General features: G+C 46.5%; 1 protein-coding gene across 1 annotated transcript in view; it reads left to right on the forward strand.

Moving 5' to 3' along the window:
- KIF26B (kinesin family member 26B) overlaps positions 1–22877 on the forward strand; it is a 589601-nt gene that overhangs the window by 561540 nt on the left and 5184 nt on the right. Inside the window, exons 14-15 of the mRNA XM_086925761.1 lie at positions 20954–21156; positions 22362–22512. Coding sequence (XP_086781887.1) covers positions 20954–21156; positions 22362–22512 — 354 coding nt within the window. The remainder of the gene's footprint in view (positions 1–20953; positions 21157–22361; positions 22513–22877) is intronic.

Raw genomic sequence — 22877 nt, forward strand, 5'->3', positions numbered from 1 at the left:
CCTGCTTCTCCCGGCCAGGGCCAGGCGAGCTTCTAATGTGGCAGCACGTATTCCTGCGGAGTGGAAGGCCCTGCACAAAGGTTGACTAGAAATCTTTTTGATGTTAATTGCTGTGTTTTGGTTATAAACTGGTACTGATGGGGTGAAATCTTTCCTCCGTGTTACTGTGTGTAAAAATTTTCAAAATAATGAAGCAATGCTATCCTAAAGTATGTGGCATCACATAACATCTTTTACATTTTCTACCCACACAATTTAGTCAAGCCTGTTGCGTAATTTGGTCCTCACCGCCTCAATTCCAGCAGCCCTGCCTACGGGTTTAGACATTTTTATCAGGAGGGGGTCCTTACATCTCAAAATGTTGACAGGGGGGTCTCGGCATCCAAAGGTTTGAAGACCTCTGATTTAGGTGTAGGTAGAAACTTAACAGTGGAGTGTGGTTAGCAGAGCTAGTGGGTCCTGATCTGAGACACAGATGGAGTGCACGATAAGTAGTAGCAGGGCCTTGATGTATCATTGATGAAAATCCTCTGAAACAGCACACCACATATATTTAAATTGACTTAAAGAGACTGTAAAAAATCAATACAGAAATGGAAATATTTGGTCTGTCTATAAATATGTTTGAGATGAGGTCTTCGAAATGGCACAGACTTCGCACCTCTAATGGCTAGTCCGGATTGCTGTCGATGTAGAAAGAGTGAGCTGTAATAAGGCATCAGTTCCACCAATTTCTGAAGTCTCAGTTCTCCTTCTCAGAAGAATCCAATTACACATTGTAAGGCTCTGAATGCTCCTCCGCCTTGGCCCGTGGTAGTATTACAGATCTAGGCGGAACACTGAGGTGCAAGGCCATTTCCTGTGCAAAGAAATTGAACTGTCCAGGGGACTGAATGCATCACGATTGTCGCACAGCCGGTCTAGAGATACTGATTCCAGGCGCGTGCTTGGAATAGAAGCCATTCATTGCTGGATAGTTTCATAAGTAGAACAAGATTGGGAAGAAGAGAGTAAGAACCCAAATAATGTGAAAAGAAGAACGAATGGCTGAAAGAAGCAGGAAAATGTTATGTTTCATTTTGATATTGCTCTTGCTCTCACATTTTCCCTGCAAGGTGGAAATACAATCTTGACATTGTGTGTACATTAATCAGCCCATGAATGGGGAAATACCGCTTCTAAACCTGCAGTATATTTGTCTATTGGATCTAAACCAGGGCACGTTGTGGTATAGATTTATTTAAGTAATTGATGATGGTTAAATAGAGTCTATGGTCACATGTTACAGGCACAAGTTAAAATATTGCCAGCACGGCTGTCTCAACTGGCCACCCGTCAAAGATTGTTAAAATAGAACCACTGTGTTGAGCTGCAGTAAAATCTGTGTTATACAGTCCTTGTAGATTTTGATTCACTATTCACAAAGTCATCATTATTCATGCTTCCCTAAAGCAGTGCGACTTATTCTGTGTTCCTGGGCAAAGTGATGACCACTGCTAACATACCATGTGAATGTCTGACGTTATACATAACTCTTTTGTCTGTCAATTTCTACTTGATGACATCAACTATAATAACCCCTTTTCTTACTGCAACAAATATTAAAGAATAAACCAGTACAGGTAAAAAAAAAAAAAACGTATCGGCAAAACACATATTTCTTTTTGTTTCTAACTGGTATCATGTCAATTGCTGCTTACAGAGCTCTGCATGCTGGCCACATGTGGTGTCAAAGAATCCATTCCAGTGGTTCTTGACCTTTTGACTTCTGTGGACCCTTACTGAATCATTATTGGAAGCCAGGGACCCCACTGATTCATTGTTGGAAGCCGGGGACACCCGGCCGAGGCAATTTCTATAATGTGACCCTCAAAACAATACACAAAAACAAGTGTACACCAAACAAATGCTCAAATATTGAAATATTTAATGTAATTCCCAATCTGATATAGAAAACGATTTCAAACGTTCAATTTTGCTTCTTTAATTGATTATGTTATTAATTTGAATTGATTAACTTTGATATTATTTAATTTTGTAAAACAGTCGGTCCCCATGAGTAGGCCTTGCTGACCCCCGGTTTTTTTTGGACACAGGATAAAAGAATCACTGATCTAGGCACTCCCTGATCAATAGAGGCAGGAGGGTTCTTACTATGGGAGCTTTCTAAACTAAGTAGAAATACAAAGTAATGGATAGAAATGTGAAGCAATTTATTTGCCCATCAAATGTATGTTCCTATTCATCTTACTTGTCAAAACAGCGCACGCTAGGGTTTGTCAGCTGTCGAAATTGAAGTACACTAATTTTTTTGCCATTTCTGGCAGAACTCCATTTGTGACCATCAATATACTTTGGTGCAGACTTCGGGTCCTGTTATTAAGAGATAAGAAGACGCCTCGTCCACTTGCTGCATTTACCAAGTACATCCATAGGCCGCAATGTGAGTGAAGTGGTGTTTACTGAAAGAGAACTGCTGCTGTGCCCAAGATGATTAGCAACACTGTATTGTGCCACCTGGCACATGCGTGACACTGGACATTTATCCAAACTGTGATGCCGGGCACAGCATCAGGCTACAAATAAGGTGCCATCAGCCCATGGTCTTAGATGATGTGTGACCTGCAAAGTGAATGCCTATGTTTATTTGGTGTCTCCTAGACCTTCACCATGCTGGGGCCGAGGAAGGTGTTGACCACCCATTGTCGCCTGCAGAAAAAGCCTGCTCAGACCTGGACATACTCGTTCTTGTGTTGCTATGCCCTAATGTTGCAAACCCCACATAAACATGGAGAGAGCCCCACCTGGCCCCCAGGACCAGCATCAACCTGTTCCTGCTTGTAGCGGCGCTTGCAGTTGACAGCATGTGAGCCGTGCTGTCTAATCTGTGGCAATTGGACGACCTACTTGCCATGCCCCACCCAGCCAAGTGAACACCCCTCATCCTATTAAAAGAAACACTTAAAGGACAAGCTTGTCCTACATGCAGGAATCCTATCCAGCTCATGTGAGTGGCGAGGCTCTTCGAAGACCTCACCTGAAAGGGCCACTGTGGATTTGGACATAGTGAATCTTCAGTGCATACAGTGAGTGCATCCGTGCCATTCAATCAACCTACCCATGCTTGCCATTGCAGGCTGTTCTCCTGATTCAGAGAACTACATAAAGGGTGTAAGGCCTCCACCAAGCCATCACTACTGAATATTCGATGACTAGGGGATTCCTGCACCTCCACCACCACCCACAGCAGGCGCCAGTAGTTTACCGCCTACAGATTGGCGGTAGTTTGTACCTTGCAGCAAACAACGAGCTATGTTATGTTACATTATCCTACAGAGCAAAAACTGCTGCCTGAATGGTTGTCCTGGCAATAGATATTATCTGAACATAGATTCCTTCACCCATTTATTAATTGGACATTGGTTGTGTGGATAAAGATGCCGACCTTCTGCCACCTTCCCTGCGGCTGCTACAAGGCAGGTGCTACTGTCGGGGATACTCCAGATCACCTCTTCCTCCGTCACTTCACTGTGTGCATTAGATTATGGGCCACACTGGTCCCTTTCCACCCATAGTCATTTTTAGGTCTCGGTAATATCGGCAGACCGGAAGTCCGAGAATTAATGTTGCTTAGTAGGGCTTCAGAACCCGCCTCCCTGCCCTGTCTCTCCACCATTGGCTGTCTTCCTAAATGGAGGCCAGCCATTGGAGGAGAGAGACGTCCCTCCAAAGAAGCTCAGTCTTTTTCGGATTCGGGGGCGTGATTTTTTGCGTTCTTTAGCCCTGTGACGTTGTCTGTCATTCAGGGCGCAAAAAACACGCCCCCGAATCTGAAAATGGCGGTGCTTTTCTTTAGGCCATTTCACAACGACCGCCGCCCCAAGAAGTCGCAACCTCCTCCACCTAGCAGTCTCTGTGTGCGAAGATAGCACCCAGAGTCGTGGATGCGCCAACAATAACAGTAAAACATATTCATCAAAACCCACTATGCTGTAAACATTGGGTAAAACGTCATTTCAGATTCAAAATGATTGCATTCTCGAGACCTCACAGAGGTAGGTTATGTACTGTTTGCAGCATGCAACTTCAGTTGACTCAACTGTTACTGCGGATTTTGTCAATGCTTATTTTATTCCGTTGTTTCTTGCTTCATAACTATGCTAGTGCGTAGCCCTAGCAATACATAAAACAACAAGGAGTGACTTGTAACTATTTAGAGAGCACGCAAGTCTCCCTTATCACTGCTGCCAGCCAAGGAAACTGCTACTTGACAATCGTAGACCCTTGCTTTCATGGCGGAGCTCTCACCTTCTGAAGCGCCAGGGTATGGCCGGCTGGAGAGCCGGGCCTGGCGGAGAATGAGCGCTCGCTGCCGATTCTATTCTATTTTCGCACGTAACACGGCCGGCAGCGGTGCGGCTTCTTGTTCCTGCTGCTCCATGTTAGCATCCAGACTCCCGGTTGTTTCTAACCGAACCTCCATGTTTACGGAAATTAGATTTGATGGTACGCTATCGCTATTTTGTTTTTTTTGCAGCTTTGTACAGCGCGAACTCGATTCGATTACGTAGCTGCTAACTTTTCACATTACTTACGTGTGACATTTTGTTGGTTTTCAGTTAAATCATTAGTGACATTCTATTGCTAAATGCGTGACACTTCGATTGCCACTTTGTGTGCGCCCGGCCCCTTTTATTAGGTCTCTGTAATTGCAGCGCAGTGGAAATGTTATACAAATAAGTCTTTATTAATGCGACAAAAAGTACTTTAATTATATTTACAAAGATCAGAAAACGGGGTCACCTGAACTTTTCTTGAGATTCACAGCCGTGGGTCTGTTTCCATAAACTGGGCTCTTTAGTCTGAATTTCCAGCCCCGGCCTTGTTCATATTACAGCCACTTCTTTCGGCAATTGTAGACTTCTTTCTGGTACCCCTCGGGTTTGCCTCCCCCTGTCCCCAGCCCTCCCCTCCCACGAGCCCCCTTCCTGCTCCTTCTCCCTATCATGGTAGGCGATCATAGCAGCTTCAGCGGGGACCGTCCCGGACTCTCCCAGCTCCAAGACCGGGTTAAGTTGCAAAATGGTCCTACAAGCCGTGGGGAAGTTCTTGAAGTAAGCAGTTTTGTCTGCGGAAAGCTTTTCTGTCCGACTGAACTAGCGATCTGTTCGGCAATGGTGTTCGTGGGGCATGCTTGATTGAGATGTAAGAGGCAATTGTATGAATGAGGAAATTCTCAGAGCATTGAATAGATCTTATTGGAAAATACTGTGAGCTAGAGGTGCTTTTGCAATTAATGGAGTTCTAAAGATATGTTTTAATCCGATTAATACTGTGTCATATTAACCTCCGTAACGGGCCATGTTGGTCTGTTGGGGATATTAATGGAGCCCAGTGTGGCGGGACGTTCATGAATGTGCTGGGTCTATGGGGCGATATTATGCATGTAAATGATGGCCATAAGATCCATAGATCTGAACACTCAGGGAGTTTGGAATTAACTCTTTCTCCCAGCCTCGCAGATGGAAACATGAATGTGTGTGTGTGTGCGCGCGTGTGTGTCTGTGTGAGCGTGCCTGGGCGTGTGTGCATCTGTGTATGTGTACATGCCTGTGTGTGGTTGCCTTTGTATGTGAATGCATGTCTGTGTGTGTGCACGTGCCTGTGTGTGCGCATCTGTGTATGTGCGCCTGTGTGTATGTTTGTGCATCTGGGTGGATGCGTGCCTGGGCGCGTGTGTGTATCAGTGTGTGCATCTGTGTGTGCATGGGCGCGTGTGCGCATCTCTGTGTACATCTGTGTGTGTGCGTGCTTGGTCGTGTGTGCGCATCTGTGTGTGTGTGTGTGTGCATCTCTGTGTGTGTGCGCGCGTGCCTGGGCGTGTGTGCGCAACTGTGTATGTGTGTTTGCCTCTGTGTGTGTGTTAGCCTGTGTATGTAAAAGCATTTGTGCGTGAGTGTGTGTGCCTGTGGGTGTGCGTGCGTGTGCAGGGCAATGCAATCCTTCACTTCTTTCAAGATTAACATAAAAATGAATGTTCTGTTTGTACCACATGTGCCGTTGTCAGAATGAAATGACTGCGGATGTGGCCAGGCCTCGCCTCCACATGGGGTTCTGATTAGGTCTTTCCCGCCAGCCTGACGTGTTTTTACAGTTAGGCGGAGCTCACCTTCTTGCCGGGCCTGGGCTCGGCGGCGTTGAATATGTGCGGTGTTATCTAGGAGTCTCCCCATATTCTGTAAAATGAGTAAAGCGGGGTGCAGTAGTGTTGGGGTGCAGAGAGAGTGGAGGACGAATAGAAGAACTTTGAGTTAGAAGTTTTAGGTAATTCACAGAAATATTCACCTACATTTTCCCTTCTTTCCCCCTCCGACCTCCGATTCCCTGCCCCCTGGCTGTGCGTGCTTCCCTGCCCCATGGCTGTGCTTGCTTCCCTGCCCCCTGGCTGTGCTGGCCTCCCTGCCCCCTGGCTGTGCTTGCTCCCCTGGCTGTGCTTGCTCCCCTGGCTGTGCTTGCTTCCCTGCCCCCTGGCTGTGCTTGCTCCCCTGCCCCCTGGCTGTGCTTGCTCCCCTGGCTGTGCTTGCTCCCCTGCCCCCTGGCTGTGCTTGCTCCCCTGCCCCCTGGCTGGGCTTGCTCCCCTGCCCCCTGGCTGTGCTTGCTTCCCTGGCTGTGCTTGCTTCCCTGGCTGTGCTTGCTTCCCTGCCCCCTGGCTGTGCTTGCTCTCCTGTGTGTATATGTGGCTCTGTGTGTGGCTCTGTGGCTCTGTGTGTGGGGGGGCTCTGTGGGTGTGTGTGTGGGAGGGGCTCTGTGGGTGTGTGTGGGAGGGGCTCTGTGGGTGTGTGTGTGTGGGGGGCTCTGTGGGTGTGTGTGTGGGGGCTCTGTGGGTGTGTGTGTGGCTCTGGGTGTGTGTGTGTGTGTGTGGGGCTCTGTAGGTGTGTGTGTGTGGGGCTCTGTGGGTGTGTGTGTGTGGGGCTCTGTGGGTGTGTGTGTGGGGGCTCTGTGGGTGTGTGTGTGGGGGCTCTGTGGGTGTGTGTGTGGGGGGCTCTGTGGGTGTGTGTGTGTGGGGGGCTCTGTGGGTGTGTGTCGGGGGGGCTCTGTGGGTGTGTGGGGGGGGGCTCTGTGGGTGTGTGTGGGGGGCTCTGTGGGTGTGTGTGTGGGGGGCTCTGTGGGTGTGTGTGGGGGGGCTCTGTGAGTGTGTGTGGGGGGAGGCGCTGTGGGTGTGTGTGTGAGAGGCTCTGTGGGTGTGTGTGGGGGGCTCTGTTTGTGTGTGTGGGGCTCTGTGGGTGGCTCTGTATATGTGTGTGGGTGGCTTTGTGTGTGTGGCTCTGTGTGGGTGTAAATGCAATAGGTCATGCATTTGCGAGCGATTAACCTATTGGCATTGTAAATGACAATGACATTTATGTAACGATTAAGCTATTGGCAATGTTAATGACAATGCCATTTATTTAAGATTTTAAAAAAAAAGTCATGAGCAATGCCAATAGCTCTACCTTTAATAATGCCGAGACCATTGCATTGTAAATGCTTGTTTATAGGTAGAGACTAGGCAGCGCATGTCGTATTCACTCTGTGGGCTTACACCGCATTCACGTGAAGTAACAGTAGATGCACCCAAGATAATGTGCTTCATGCCTAAACACTTATAAGGTCCCAAAGGCAAGACCTATTTGCTATGCCAATGCTTGTTTAGATGTAAACACTGAAAAAAAAAACTAACAAGAGTGGTGAAAAATGTGAATTTTGTTTTGTAGAATTTTGTTTTGTAGCCGTGAGGTTTACCTGACGTTAACTTTGCAACGTTTTATCGACATCTTTAAACGTCCAGCACATTGATTTGTCATTTATTTAAAAATATATATATATTTAGAATTAGGGGCCCCACATAAAGGTGCTGGTGTCAGCATGTACATAGGAATTCCTTTTCGGCTCTTAGTCTGAGTTGACTGAACAAATAACTAATTCCAGTACCCTTCATTACCAACATTGGAGATGAATGTCCCCATCCAATGGGCCGCTTCTTAAATATTCATGACATTGAGCTTGTTAGCACGAGATGAGGCAATACAAATTTGCATGAAAATTAAACCTGCAGTCACCTCGTTTCCCAACTGCATGTCCGCAAGCAAGCCGTCATAAAATAGCAATTTGCGATTTGGAAATTGGAGTATCATCATTTCCATTTTTAATAAATTATTACTGACCTAAAAATGCTTGCACGAGGGTCCCGTCAAAGTCACTTTGCTACGTGACAGATATTTATTTCATTAACTTGCGCGTCTCTGGTCCAAGTAGAGCTTTTGATCATAAATGAAATGTCATCACGCTGCAGTATTTTTTATTTAACCTTTACAAATGATGGAGAGCAGAATTCAGCAACTGTGGCTAATAAATGAAAAACTCAAATAGCTATTGTGACTCCATGATATGATAGAACTTTTGTGGAGCGTCATATTTAAGGACAATCATAATTTAAGAAAACACCCTTGCTACTTGATGCTGGCACATACTATGGAGATAAATTATCATTGCCTTGCAAAACCTATGCAAGGGGTTAAAATGGTATACTTAAATCAGATCTTAATATCAGTAGTGGCTGCTACCGAACGGAGGTGGTGGGGCGGAGTGAAGGAGCAGAGGGGGAGGAATAAAAAAGAAATAAAAGCACTTACCTGAATACCGCTGGCCGCTAGCTCTGCTCCACCCTCTTCTCCTCAGCAGGAAGCACACCGGCTCCCAGACTCCCCTAGCCAATCATGACGCGCCTTACAGTAGTGTTGTGATTGGTCTGAGCGCTGTGGTTCGGTGCTCAGAGCGGGGCTGGGAGGCTGTGCATGTTCGCCACACAGGCTGTACAGTAGAGCCTGCGGAGAACATGCAAAGTGTGCAGTAAGGTGCAGCCACCACTCCTCCTCCCTCAAAGTCAGGGAGCCCGGCCCCTCCCGCTCTAACCTAACCCGGCTTCAACTGCAAGCGCAATACAAAAAATAAAATGATATTGATGAAACGTTATCATTTTATTTTTGTATTGAGCTTGCAGTTGAAGCAGTAGGGTGACGCTCCTCCGCCTTAGCAGAGGAGCTGCCAATGCCTGATATAGCAACGAAAAGATGGGCTCTCTGTTAAAAACAATGGAGTAACAGGGGGCTAACACTGGTAAAACCTTTCACTCTCAAAGCCCCAGGGCCATACTTTATGTCCTTAGCATCTCCCTTTAATGGGGTGAAAGGCAGAGATTGTAGGCATGAGAATAGAGAGGAAGCTTGCCCCTACCTCCCTCCTCTGGCTCCCGCAGCAACACAGTGATAGTGGGAGATTTGGGTGCAGAGAGGTGTAAAGCTCTGCAGCCCCTGCTTCTCCCTCTGTCATGTGAAGCTGCAAGAGTAAAACGGTTTGGCAGAGCAGAGTTAGAGGCAGTGGCGTAGCATGGCCAAGGCCACAGGGGCTGTTCCCCCGGGTGCACAATTCTTAGGGGCGCAAAATTTGAAAAGAAACAAAGTTTGGGGGTAAGGGTCTCAATAAAGGACTCAGGAAGTGCTAACGGTCCACGGGTTAGGAGGCACAATACTTGCCTTGCCACGGGCGTTGGCAACCCACGCTCTACCTTAGAAGCAAGAGCAGCGGCCTTCGCCTGTCCATGGTTCCTGCTGCCTGTGAATAGCACTTGCTGCTGGAACTGTGCGTGCGTAGCCCCAGTAGTAGTTGTCTCTCATTGACTCGAGGCAGCATGGAAGGATGGGGACCTTTCGAGAGCTGTGGGCGGTTTAGGACACGTGGCCCCCAGCCATTTGCTTATTAGGACATTCTACTTTACAGGTGAATTGGTCTAATAGGCTTAACGCCCACCAAAGCAGACTATACCTGTTAATAGAGGTGTGCCACAGCGGCCAGAGCTGCTGACTTCAAGCATGAGGGTCACAGTTCGATCTCTGGCGGCAGCTCAACTCAGCATCATGTGACTCTGCGCAATAGCGCACTTAATCTCCCTGACGGCCGCCAGCCCCTTGAAACCCTTAAGGGGGTTATATGGTTGCGCTTTACAAATAGGAATTATTATTATTATTATTATTACTAAAGTCCAGCTCCATCATCTTCGGGCCAGTAGCCCAGGCCTTTCATGGCCGGTGCGTACTTATTTGTCACCCTAGCAAACTGTTGTGAACAAACAATAGTGTAGAGATTTTAAAATAGGTCCGAAGTGAAATCTTACATTGGGTTTTGAAAGGTTACCATAGAATATGCTTCTTTTATTTCTTTTTCTGAATGTCTTTTAGATGGTAACTACATCATAAAATATTAATTTTAAAGACCAAATGTCCCTCTTTCTGATGTTTGTCTTTATACCTTTCTCTTATTATCTTTTCTCTGCATTTAGGTTTCTCCAAATGTTGCTCTCTCATCTTTTATAAACCTTAAAACCACATACTCTTTCTCAGCAGACCAACATATATATATTTTTGGGAGTTTATAAAGGCGAAATAGACCCGAAGGTACGGACAAGTTCATTTTTTGTTAGCCAAGGGGAGATTAAGTGATTTGCCCAGAATCACAGTATGTTGAGCTTTCCTGCCGAGGCTCGAACCCGGTTCTCCAGCTTCGAGGTTGACCGCTCTAGCCGTTAGGCTACATTGTATGAAATATGATTCTTGTCTTATATTCACTGAAATCAAGTTCTAAAGAGAGAGGCGCCTTGGCAAATAAAAATTGTACATCTTCCTATTGTTCTAAGGTAAAAAGTGACATGACTCAGAGGGTCTTTGTTAGAAATTCGAAAGACCACCCGATTGTGGGCAAATTATTTTATAATCTAAGTACCCTATATCTCCGCTATAAATGAGCCAAAGTAGGATCCATTACATTGTAATCTGGATCCAGCGTGACTACGAATTACGTGCTCCAGAATGTTCACAAACTATGCTACATTTCCCGCCCCATCCACTGAGTACTACATTCCCTAGGGCCTAGAATCTTAGCATGTGTCACAAAACACAATAGAAGCGGGTTAATGGTAATTCAATTAAACTGGAAGCTTTTTTTAATTGTATTATAACAGTGGAAATTTGGACTCTTCAAACAATTAATTGTACGGAATTAAAGAATGTATAGAGAAAAGATAATTACTAACTTAAGTGTGGTCTGCAAGTGAAAATAGAGTGGCATTTAAGAGTAGGGACAGTGGTGCCACAGAGTCAGAGTTGTAGAAGTCCCCCAGGCCTCCTAGTGGAGTGGTGTGGCTCACTGGTTAGAGGCGGCAGACCCGGAAGCAGAGGACGGCCCGGGACCAGGGTTCAATCCCCGACGCGGCAGGGTCGTGAACCAGGGTCAGCGGACTCGATAATTCTCGCCTCGGTGCCTACTCTAACCAGGGATTACACTCGGCAACTCTGGGCATTAGCTTGCCTCATCTCCACAACGGCCCCCCACAAGCGCCGGGGAGATACCCAGGATGGAACATCACACAGGGAAAGCCAGGACCGGTTCCCCAGTGGTCTATAGCGCCAGGACGCCTCCGGGTAGCAGTGCGCTTTACAAGACATACACATTTACAAGACACACACATTTAAGATTAGGGACAGTGGCGCCAAAGAGTCAGAGTTGTAGAAGCCGCTTCTGTCTGCCTGGTCACGCGGCTGTTGTGTGATCTGAGTAACCAAATGAGGCTAGTGATGGACCACGTACAGTGCGATCATCTGTGTGAGGTAATGCTCAGGATAATAATGGTGGGACATAAATCTTTCTGCGCCATCGACCCCTTTTATCATGCGACCATTGACTCCAAAGCATATCTTATGTGGCGGGAAAGTAGGCATTTCTTATGGTCATTAAAACCGCAACATTGATTTTCCGAGGTCAAAGGCAGGCCATTTCATGCAGCCAATGTGAATAAAAAGGGAGCTGACGCTTAATTTCCAAATACCATCAGAGGTCATTTAGCTGTACACTCATGGGTGGTTTGAAGACCGAACAGAAAGAACTAAGACTGTTCTCATGATTGTCTTGTGTTTTTTTTGTTTATTGTCAAAGGGCAGAATAGCGGTATAAAATCTTCATAAAAACATATAGGAGCCAGTTGAACACTATTGGACTTTATGTACATGTGCTCACTGCTCCTGCAGGGAACCAGCCGAAAGAATGCAGCCGCTTGCCCTCTTTGGAGATAATGTGGTGGATTTTACTGCCTCAGCAACCTCCTTTCGCTGGCTTACCAATCAAAGCAAAGCTTTCTATCGGTTACATCAACCTGTCATAAAAGCCGACTTTATTGACCACATCTCCCACCCATGCCGAAGGAGTGGGAGAGGAATCAAGTGGAACGCAAAGCCTCGTGATAAAAAACATAATAGAAGAATGGTTTGACATTTATATCAAGCAGGCGAAATCGGTCTGATTTTAAGATGCACCTTCTGAAGGTGTGGTAGTTATTATACTCCGGTGTCTGTTCAGTGTTCCATTTCAACAGTTTTTAGTGATCAATAGCATTTGAAGACAAGCCACGCTAATAAACCAGAAGAGATTCAGACAAAGAAGTATGGAGAAAGGACCCTTAAGACGCTGTATCCCATCCTCTGGAACAACCCGGGCCTGTCCTTATGGATTCATTCAGCCCATCTATCACCGTAGGAAGTAAAGCCCTTGAATTTCAATGTGAGCTGCGCCATGCACCCCGTTGAGGTTTTCATGCATGCCCTATGTTTTTCTTGCGGTATGCACGACTGCCAGCAAGTTATCAGAAAGGGCATTTTTATTTCTGTTCCAGTAGCAGAGCACAGCCCCAAAACATACGCCCCGGCATACTTGAGGATGGCTACTCCCACTTCATCAGACTGTGGGCGGTAGGGACAGTTGGTGGCAGCTGAGATTGTAATGAGGGGCCCAATGCAATCCATTTTACTTGTGTCTTCAGCAGAGGTGTTCATCCACCCTCTCTGTGTAAGATCTGATCAGTTTGACTATAACCAAGTACTTACTTTACTGCCCTCTACATATGTTTGGTACGCCAGAATAAGGTGCATGTCTATAGCATGGGATGTGTTTGTGTGCGGCACAGATTGTGTTTGCCCCAAAATCACAGCTAATGATTGTTCTCCACCACGGCATCTTGTCGATGTCACATTTCTTTTTAGTGTTCTGTACACCAGGTAGGAGCTTGTGGGGAATCCACATTCATCCACAGCCAGGCCCACGCCATGCTGGGAAACAAAGGAGTGACCTAAACATTTTTGGCCATTTGGTAGCTCTACCTGCATCCTTGCCCACCAACGACCTATCAGTGCTTGGACTTTCTGGCCCATCACTTCCCAAGTTCACAGCCTGTGGACATGTGTGCTGCACCTCATTATTACTGCATTATGTATTGTCTGGAAAGTACAGAGACCCCACTCAGGAAATCTACACCACTCCTCTAGACTATGCATTTGTGTGTCCTGTTGGAGCTTACTCCAAACATGCATTTACAGAAGATGCACATGAAGATCGATCCTGCTCTGGGTAAGCAGAGAGATGGACTTTGACAACGGCACATCTTACGGTGGGATCTGGTTTCCTGCTATTTTGAAATTCATACTGTCCACCCTGAGTTGGTGTGTTATAGTTTTGTGGGTGCTTGCTTCTGCTGCACCCCCACACAGATGAACATCTGACAGGACTCATTGTAGCTGATTTCCTCCCAAGGTTGGAGCATGCCTCCTATCCTGGAGGAAGCCCTGCTCGGTGACCTACCCTGGAAGAAAGGAGAGCTGGACTGTCTACTGGAGAGTGGAGCTGGCAACTGAACAGGGGAACAAGAGTAAGGCTTGACAGACTGAAGCCTGACTGAAGTTTCCTAATCTTCCAGGACAAGTCACAGGTGCAGGACTTTTTCTTAGCAATGAAATCTCTTGCAATACCTCTGGCATTTTAATGAATCTGCATTCATGGACAGCGTGGGTCTGTTTTGGCAAAGGACCTGCCCCACCAACAATACCTTACATTTTGTACATGAGACATCATGCTTTAACAATAAGTGACATTCTGAATCTGTGAACCCTATGCAAAGCCAGCAGTAAAGCATCCAACTGGGCCTGGCTGTTCTATGCCTTTAATTCATCGTAACCTGGTTCCAGCAATGGTATAGGTATCATTGGTGGCAACAGCAACGGATTTGTGTGCAGACCTTTGCACCCCAATTATGAATATCTTTTACCATCAAGCCACTGGGTCGGGGCGCATTTTCCCTGTTTGCCACTGAGACCTTGTCGCCCTTTCTACCCCACTGATTGAAATGTGCTTATTGGCTGCTTGTTCGCAACGGATTCTCTTGGTTTATGCTGGGGAAAGGTTGCTCTCTTTAGTGATTTTGAGTCCTTCACATTGAACGCACCCTTGACCGGCCCCTTAAACTGTCTTTATTCTGAACCACTTGGGTTGCTGAAAATATGCTTCAATAAGCATTGGCAAAGCCAATAGGTCTCACTTTTAAAAGGTGAACGCCAAACCCTTTCCTTTGCCAATTTTTGTTTGTATTGGTGCACACACATCATGACTCAAACAAGCAGCACATGCACTAGTGCACACACAATACCATGCTGCGTGAGCGCTGCCTTTGGAATGGTGAGAAAAGCATTCCGAAATGGCTTTCATTGATGTGCATGTGTTGCAACATGTGCTCATACGTGTCATGGGTGTATGCACACATATATGTTGGGAGACATGCACACACGTGTTGTGATGCACAGTGGCCATTTATTTTGTTTTGTTTTTAAAATGCTGTTCCCACATGGCTAACCAACAGTAATGTAAAGTAATAAATAAAAGTGTGTGGAATGCACAAATTCTGCAGCAAGCGGCCCACATTTTTCAAAAAAATGTGAAGGAGGGGGTAGCTCACTGAGAGTAACGAACGAGTGGGAGGTGGGAGATACATTTTTATTTGTGTAAATACTGGGACAGACCAACACATCTGACATTCATACAGTGCATGCATATCTCTCATATACAGGGACTGAACAAAGCCAAACGCATGCCTCTCAATCAAATACCTGTGAAGTGATCAGCCTTCAGTGGCAGCTCCTCCGCTTAGGCAGAGGAGCATCGCCCCACTGCTAGGAGCAGCAAAGAAAGGAAAAAATTGAATCATAACAGAATGTTAGTATCATTTTAATTTTTCCTCTGCTGTGGCAGTGCGTGAGTGGGCAGGGCGGAGCTGCAGCGCTGCAGGGGAGGAGTGGTAGACACTCCTGTGCGCAGTGACTGTTCGGTTGGCCCTCTCCTGCCGCCCAAAACAGTCATGCGCACTCTCCTGGTCCGTTCTCCATGCAGGCTGCATTACAGCCTGCCTATAGAACATGCCCACCCCCTACCCCTATCCACCCTGGATACTCCATCAAAAGGAGGCCTGATGGCCCCCTAACTTCGGCCTTTGTTATGGGACCAGCTGAATCCAATAAGCCCCTCCCTCACCTGCACCTTGCTGCTCAGAAAGAAAGCATACAACCTGCAGGTGCTGCTGAATGTGTTGTGAGTTGTGTGATGACATGAGCTCTCGGATAACAGCTAAAGCTGTGTGTTGACGAGACCTAACAAGTGCAGGCAGGAAGAGGTTGCAGCGGTGCATGAAGAGCTCGGGCAACATTTTTTTAATTAATTCCCACTTTATTAATTACACGCTGAGATTTATGGCCTGCCAGCCTCCTGGCGCCTGCACACGAATGTTTATTTCTTGCTCCCCATCCACCTACCCCTCGCCCCTTTCGCTCCTCCCTGGCTAGAATTGCAATTAAATCCCCGAGCTGTGTTATCGTGGGTGAACAAGCAGCCGAGTCCCCTATTACATTTTCCCCTGCAATGCTGTTTCAAATTTGTCTTCCTAACCTGCGCCATTTACAGAGGAATCAGATAAACCGCAGAGCCAAAAAGGAATGAATACAGTCGGAAGGCGCGTGTCAGCGCGAGGCACCCGCTTTTTATTCCGGCTAATAGGGAGTGCATTAATCAATGCGCATTTAAAGTAGATTAGGTCCCATTCAGCTACACTTCAAACATGTTGGAGTAATTTCGTTCCCCTCCCCCCCCCCCCCCCTCCCGCCATGCAAGTGCAAAAGGCGAGGAGGGAGTGATGTCAACTAACGTAAATAATGTTCTAGAACACGATTGAAGGAGAAATAAGAATGCATCGAATTAAATGTGTTTACCCAGTGCCAGCCGCCCTCGCTCCTAGTGCTCTTGGAGAGAGCAAGAAAAATGGCCTTCATGATGGGGACTGCAGGGAGCAGCCATTTTGTGTAAGGGAGGTGTTGAGCGTATTGTGACACAATCTATTCTAGGCCATGACTTTGGAAAGTGTTCGGGATAGGCAGACCTGGTGTGGTTTTCTAATGTGTGACTGTACCATCTTGACTTAATGATGATCACTTTTGTGGCTCAGCCCTGACGCAAAATCGCTTTTGGTATTTATGAAGCCAGTCAAAGCCACTTTGCGTGGTTTAGTAAATACAAAGTAGCGCAAGGCAGCATGTAGCGCTGCTTCGTGTTACTTTGTGTTGGGTAGGCGTTAGATGGGTGGAGCCCAGTGGCGTAGCTAGACCTAATAAATTGTCCTCTCGTGTGTAGGACTGGCTTGACTGGACGAAAAACATTTTTACAACAGCCCGTTTTACAAGGAGAGTGAAAGGGAATCCAGCCTTCTGCAGGAGGATATTTCTTTTTGGAAGTGCTGGTGTTCTCCCAGGTTTTTAAAAAATTAATAATGAGGTTAAACTATTGGTATAACACCACAATTTATCAAATATATTGCCATTGGTCTTGCAGGCTCTTGAAATATTCTAAAACTTCAAGTTCCGTCTGACAAAGTGGGGGACTTCATTACTCCTCCGCAGCAAATCTTGAAGGTCGTCGGCTTATACCTCAAACATATGCTAATCTGAATGGCCTAAGCTACAGCGGCATAACAAAACCCCTGCTGTGCGGCGGGGGCTCTGGAGGCCCCCTTCGGCACTGGCATGTCCCTGGCCTGAGAGCTCTGGACTGTGTCCGTAGCGTGGCCCCCCTGCATTTACTTTGCAGGGGGACCACCTCAAGTTTCGTTACGCCACTGCTAAGCTCTCTGCCCACATTATTCTGATGACCCCATAATGTGGTCCAATTGTTTGAATAACCAAGAACCCAGAAAAGATATTTATATACCTAAGGGTACCTTGGCCTCCTGCTGAATCATTGGACCCATGGCCCACTGGCCACTGCCTCCTACATCCTCCGACGTTCCATTGTGTGATTCCAGTATAAACTTCCTCATCATTATCTTGTGCATGCAGTTGCTCTCAAAGTTGGGCACTATTTCAGGCTTCCTTACTCTCTCTTCTTTACACTACATCTCTGCGTACTACCTGTATTGTACTAAAATGCTCACAGAAACACCAGCAAGGGCTGTTTTCCACCCTACTCCATTTTTAGGTTTCGCCTGGCGAACAGCTGCGCAGCCGCGTTTCGCGCAGGCGAAATCTGTTGAGAACAGTCGGGGGCTTTGTTCCGCCTCTCTGTTCCATTGGCTAGCTCCATAAATGGAGCGTCACTCATTCCCCGAGCAGATTCGTGGGCGTTCTGGCGATTTTTACTCATCCCGCCCATTTTCGTGTGTCATGCGGCTGTGGGCGGTTGTTTTTTTTTCTTTTCGTATCGGCATGTTGGTTTCATTTCTAACGTGTGCCTTGCAGTGGTGGGCTGCGCGATTTCACTTTCCAGGAGTTGCTAGCAGGTAAGCGGCATATTTTACTCCCGTTCTCGCCCCCCCTCCCGCTGTCCGTGAGCCCGTCCCCCCTCCCGCTGTTCGTGAGCCAGTCCCCCCTCCCGCTGTCCGTGAGCCCGTCCCCCCTCCCGCTGTCCGTGTGCCCGTCCCCCCTCCCGCTGCTGTGTGCCCGTCCCCCCAAAAACGACAAATAATAAAAGATAGGGCGATGTTGCCAGAACCATATTCTACGTTGAGCCCCAGTTTTTTTCTTTCTGTACACTCCTTTGTGAAGCTATAGGCGCTCTAGGAGTGTCTTGTTGTAGTGTAAAGCAGAGGGCCCGCTCCGTCAGTTCATCGATAATCGCTCCCCTTTGCTGCTTCAGAAACAATATCGACCCTTTATTAGATACTGCCTGAAAATGGCGCCAGCTGTAATATGGCCGCGTTCCTTACTTCGTTGTGTTCACCGAGCGGCGTGTGATGTGATCTTCATGTGAGCTGGTAACTGGGCCTAACCAGCCCATCCAGCGAGTTCCTCCGAAGATTTACAAGTTCAAACACTGAAATTAGCCCGTTCTGCACTTATAGTTTCGATTTGGACTGGTGGCGGGAGACGCTGCCCCGAGGAAGTGTTTTCAGTGTTTACCCAGACATTTCACGGCCACGAAGTTAGTGGCTGTGAGCGCTGCATCCCTCCCAGGCCAGGGGGAGTTTCAAGTTAATGCCAAAAGGTTGAGTCACTCTTATTTATGTATAAATGTGGATGTTTAAAAGACTCAACAGAACAATACAAGATGCAGTTTTCCTTTGTTAATCGGCCATAAAAGTTAGGCTCATTTGAGAAGAGCTAGTGTCCTGTAGGGGTGGAACCCACTTCCCCTCGCCGGTGAAGGCTCTGACACAGGAAGTTGGCTACGCAAAGAGTTGGACATGCGAGTTAAATGGACCCGTGTGTGTACTTCTCTGCTTTTATTTTTTAATCGCGGGCTGCCTACGTTTGAAGTGAGTGTTATATTTGTGTGTCTCGTTTTGTGCGTTTTCTCTTCACCTGCGTATATTTCTACGCATGTGTTTCTCTTTCCGTTTGTATTTCTGTGTGCATGGGTGTATATGCATCTGTGTGGTAAGGTGTCCATGCCGGTATTTATTTTTTGTGTTTTGTGTTTGGTGTGTTTCTCTGTGTTTGTGTGGGTTGGCGTGTACATATTGCTGCTTTTTTTCATTTACGCACTGAGGGTCGAAGGGTATATATGTAATAATATATTTCAATGCGCTCAAAGTGGATTGGAGAAAATACATACAAAGTGTAATATTTGTGTGTGTGTGCGCGAGGGTGGAATGGGTAATCGCACAAATTATAATATGTATGTGGGCGGGGGTGGAATGGGTAGTCACATAAGTGTACTATGTGTTTGTGTGGTAGTCACACAGATGTACTATGTGTGTGTGGGCGGGGTGGAATGGGTAGTTACACAAAGTGTAAATGTGTGTGAGTGGATGGGGTGGGAGGGGTACTCACACAAGTTTACAATGTGTGTGTGGGCAGGGTTGAATGGATAGTAACACAAAGTCTAATATGCGAGTGTGGGCGGGGTGGAATAGGTAGTAACACAAGTGTACTGTGTGTGTGGGCGGGGTGGAATGGGTAGTAACACAAAGTGTAATATGTGAGTGTGGGCGGGGTAGAATGGGTAGTAACACAAGTGTACTATGTATGTGTGGGTGGGGTGGAATGGGTAGTAACACAAAGTGTAATATGTGAGTGTGGGCGGGGGGAAATGGGTACTCAAAGTGTAATATGTGAGTGTGGGCGGGGTGGAATAGGTAGTAACACAAGTGTACTATGTGGGTGTGGGGGGTGGAATGGATAGTAACACAAAGTGTAATATGTGAGTGTGGGCGGGGGGAATGGGTACTCAAAGTGTAATATGTGAGTGTGGACGGGGTGGAATAGGTAGTAACACAAGTGTACTATGTGTGTGTGGGGGGGTGGAATGGATAGTAACACAGTCTAATATGTGAGTGTTGGCGGGTGGAATAGGTAGTCACACAAGTGTACTATGTGTGTGTGGGCGGGGTGGAATGGATGGTAACATAAAGTCTAATATGTGAGTGTGGGCGGGTGGAATAGGTACTCAAAGTGTGATATGTGAGTGCCCCCTCGCTGTGCTTGCTCTCCCGAGTATGTGTGTGGCTCTGGGTGGGTGTGTGTGGCTCTGGGTGGGTGTGTGTGGCTCTGGGTGGGTGTGTGTGGCTCTGGGTGGGTGTGTGTGGCTCTGGGTGGGTGGGTGTGGCTCTGGGTGGGTGTGTGTGACTCTGGGGGTGTGTGTGTGGCTCTGGGTGTGTGTGTGTGTGGCGGTCTGTGTGTGTGTGGGTCTGTGTGTGTGTGGGTCTGTGTGTGTGGCTCTGTGTGTGTGGCTCGGTGTGTGTGTGTGTGGCTCTCTGTGTGTGTGTGTGTGTGGGGGGGGGCTCTGTTGGTGTGTGTGGGTCTGTGTGTGGGTCTGTGTGTGTGTGGCATTTGGCAGAGATTAAACTATTGGCATTGTAAATGACAATGCCATTTATTTATCTGTTTTCAAAACCAACACATAAATACACATTTTGTCATTTACAATGCCAATAGCTCAAACTTTTCAAAATGCGAAATGATTACATTGTAAATGCTTGTTGAGACTAGTAGGTACTCTTATAAAAGTATTCTTTTTTTTGTTTTACCAAGAAGTGTTGGCACATTCCTTGTATAGTCCATCCATTGTCTGCAAAGTCATGTGGTCTGAGATTGACCCTGTTTTACACCTTATGTCCGTTCCCTGTGCCCTGCATCCCTTTATGTCCCGATGCAAATTACCCAGATGGCTGGATCGGCCCAGTCTTATTTGCAAATAATAAGTACAGGAATTGAGGCTATGTATTTGTGGAAGCGAAGGGATTGGTTTGCCTTGTTGTTGTTACGTGAGTAACCATTTGTTTACTGCCGTAAACTATTTCAGCTTTTAGAACCAATCAACCAAAGATAGAATAAAGTTCTAAATAAAAACACAATAAAAGCAGGTTTTCTGTCCTTTAATATTTTTCTCCATGTTCTTTGAAACAAAATGGGGGTGAGGAGTCTGAGCTTTACTGCAGAAAGCAATGTAGTAAAATAGTAGGCCATACTGATTGCCACATCAGGGATATTAGAGAATCGGTTTGGGAACTGGTGAAACTGTGCCAACCAGACTGACCAAGCTAACAAACCCATCTGTGTCACAGGTTCCCAGAGACGAAGGCTTATTCCAGCACTGTCCCTTGACGCCACATCCCCTGTGAGGAAACCTGCCAATAGCCCTGGAGTCCGCTGGGTGGATGGCCCTCTGCGAAACACACAACGAGGGATGGGCGAGCCCTTTGAGATCAAGGTGTATGAGATTGATGATGTGGAGCGGCTTCAGAGGCGACGCTTGGGGGACTGCAAGGTGAGACAACAATACGTCTTCACATTCCATTCTCCGTCTTCAGGAGCTAGAGGACTGTGTTTGAAACACTGAACGTTTGTAAGCTCGCACACTGGCCTGTACTTGAAAAGCTGAAGGGCATGCTGGCTTCTTCTTTGCTTCATTCCACAAAGAAGCCAAGTGATGGGTGGATGCATTTATACATTGTGGGATTTCTTACATTTCTTCAGTAGATATGTAAAGGCGTCTCTGTTGGCTGGCACTAGCCATGGTTGCCACACAGATGATTGTAATTGTATCAGTCGATTTTGGCAGACTTAGCACAGTTACCGTAGATTGTGGACCTGTGACGTAATGGGAAGATGTAGGTGATGGACTGGGTACAAGCATGATGCTGTTGTTTGCGAGATAGAGTGAAGAACGAATGTATCCTACTGCAACTTTTCCTGACTATGTGAATCTGTCAGGTGACCATCTCCATGCAAGAAGTGCCTGAGGTAACTCAAAATGGCAGAGCCCAGCTTAGTTTGTTGCAAGGCATAGAAGGCAAAGCATCCTTGAAACATCTGAAGTGAGAAGATAGACTCTCTTCCAAGCCAACAAAGGGCAATCCCTTTCGGAGATGCCAGGATATGTGAACATATTGATGAGAATGCTGAATTTAAAGAGACAAATGTTTCCATTGATTTGTGAGAGTACTTTACTGTACGGTTCAGTGGCAACTTGATGTAGTTTAACTGATCATTGAAGTGAAGTGTTGAGGGTGACCCATAATGCATTCTGATTTCTTTTATATCTAGAAAGTGATAAACCATTTCAACCTGAACAGATGCCCCTCTAATTTGAATTGAATGCCCCTTAGTTTCGCCTGGCGTAGTTCAGTAAGGATGTGACATGTCTATGTTGTCCTGAAGCAAAGTTCGATAAGCATGTTCTAAACATTTCCAGTGTTGCTAACTACTAAGTGAGAGTCGCTGGGTTGATTCCTAAGAAACATTACTCTACGGTATAACCCCATGAACATTTTTAGGCCCTGAATAATTTTTGCTCCAAATGGTTCTTCACTAAGCAAAGAAAAAATCCTAATTTTTGAGGCTATAAATAGTTAAGAAATCAGATCTTGATGAATGATACACCAACCTTTCCCTGGGCGTTAGAGACTTGGAGGCAGGTGGTAGTGCCCTACCATTTTAATGCTTCTCTCTTTTCCATGCCGTTGTTTTTAGGAGGTGATATGCTTTAGTGCCAAACTGAAAATTCTGGAGCATCGTCAACAGAGAATCGCGGAGGTCCGGGCCAAGTATGAGTGGCTAATGAAAGAGCTGGAGGTGACCAAGCAGTACCTGATGTTGGATCCAGAAAAGTGGCTCAGTGAATGTAAGTGATTTCTTCAAGTGGTTGCCTTGATGAAGGTCCTCCCTAGTCATACAGCCGAGGTATCTTGGGGGGTTCTTTTGAATAATACAAGTCTTTGGTATAAAGTTTGGAAACTGCTTTGACCCGACAGGTGAGATACTGAGTAAAATCCTCATTTTATAAAATATTCTCGTTGTTGTTGATTTGTAACTGTTAAATGACAACACATTGAAGACGGTCATAGCATTCCTGATCAAAATGCTGTGTTCTGATTACCCTGTGGTGACACTCGAAGAAGAAGCAATGTTCCGATTCTTCCTCACAGTCAACATTATATTCGGTCATTTAGCTAGAAGGATTTTATTTAATTTATATTTGTAGAACAC

The sequence above is a fragment of the Lissotriton vulgaris genome, chromosome 6, assembly GCF_964263255.1.
Source record: "Lissotriton vulgaris chromosome 6, aLisVul1.2, whole genome shotgun sequence".
In the NCBI taxonomy this organism is placed as follows: domain Eukaryota; kingdom Metazoa; phylum Chordata; class Amphibia; order Caudata; family Salamandridae; genus Lissotriton; species Lissotriton vulgaris.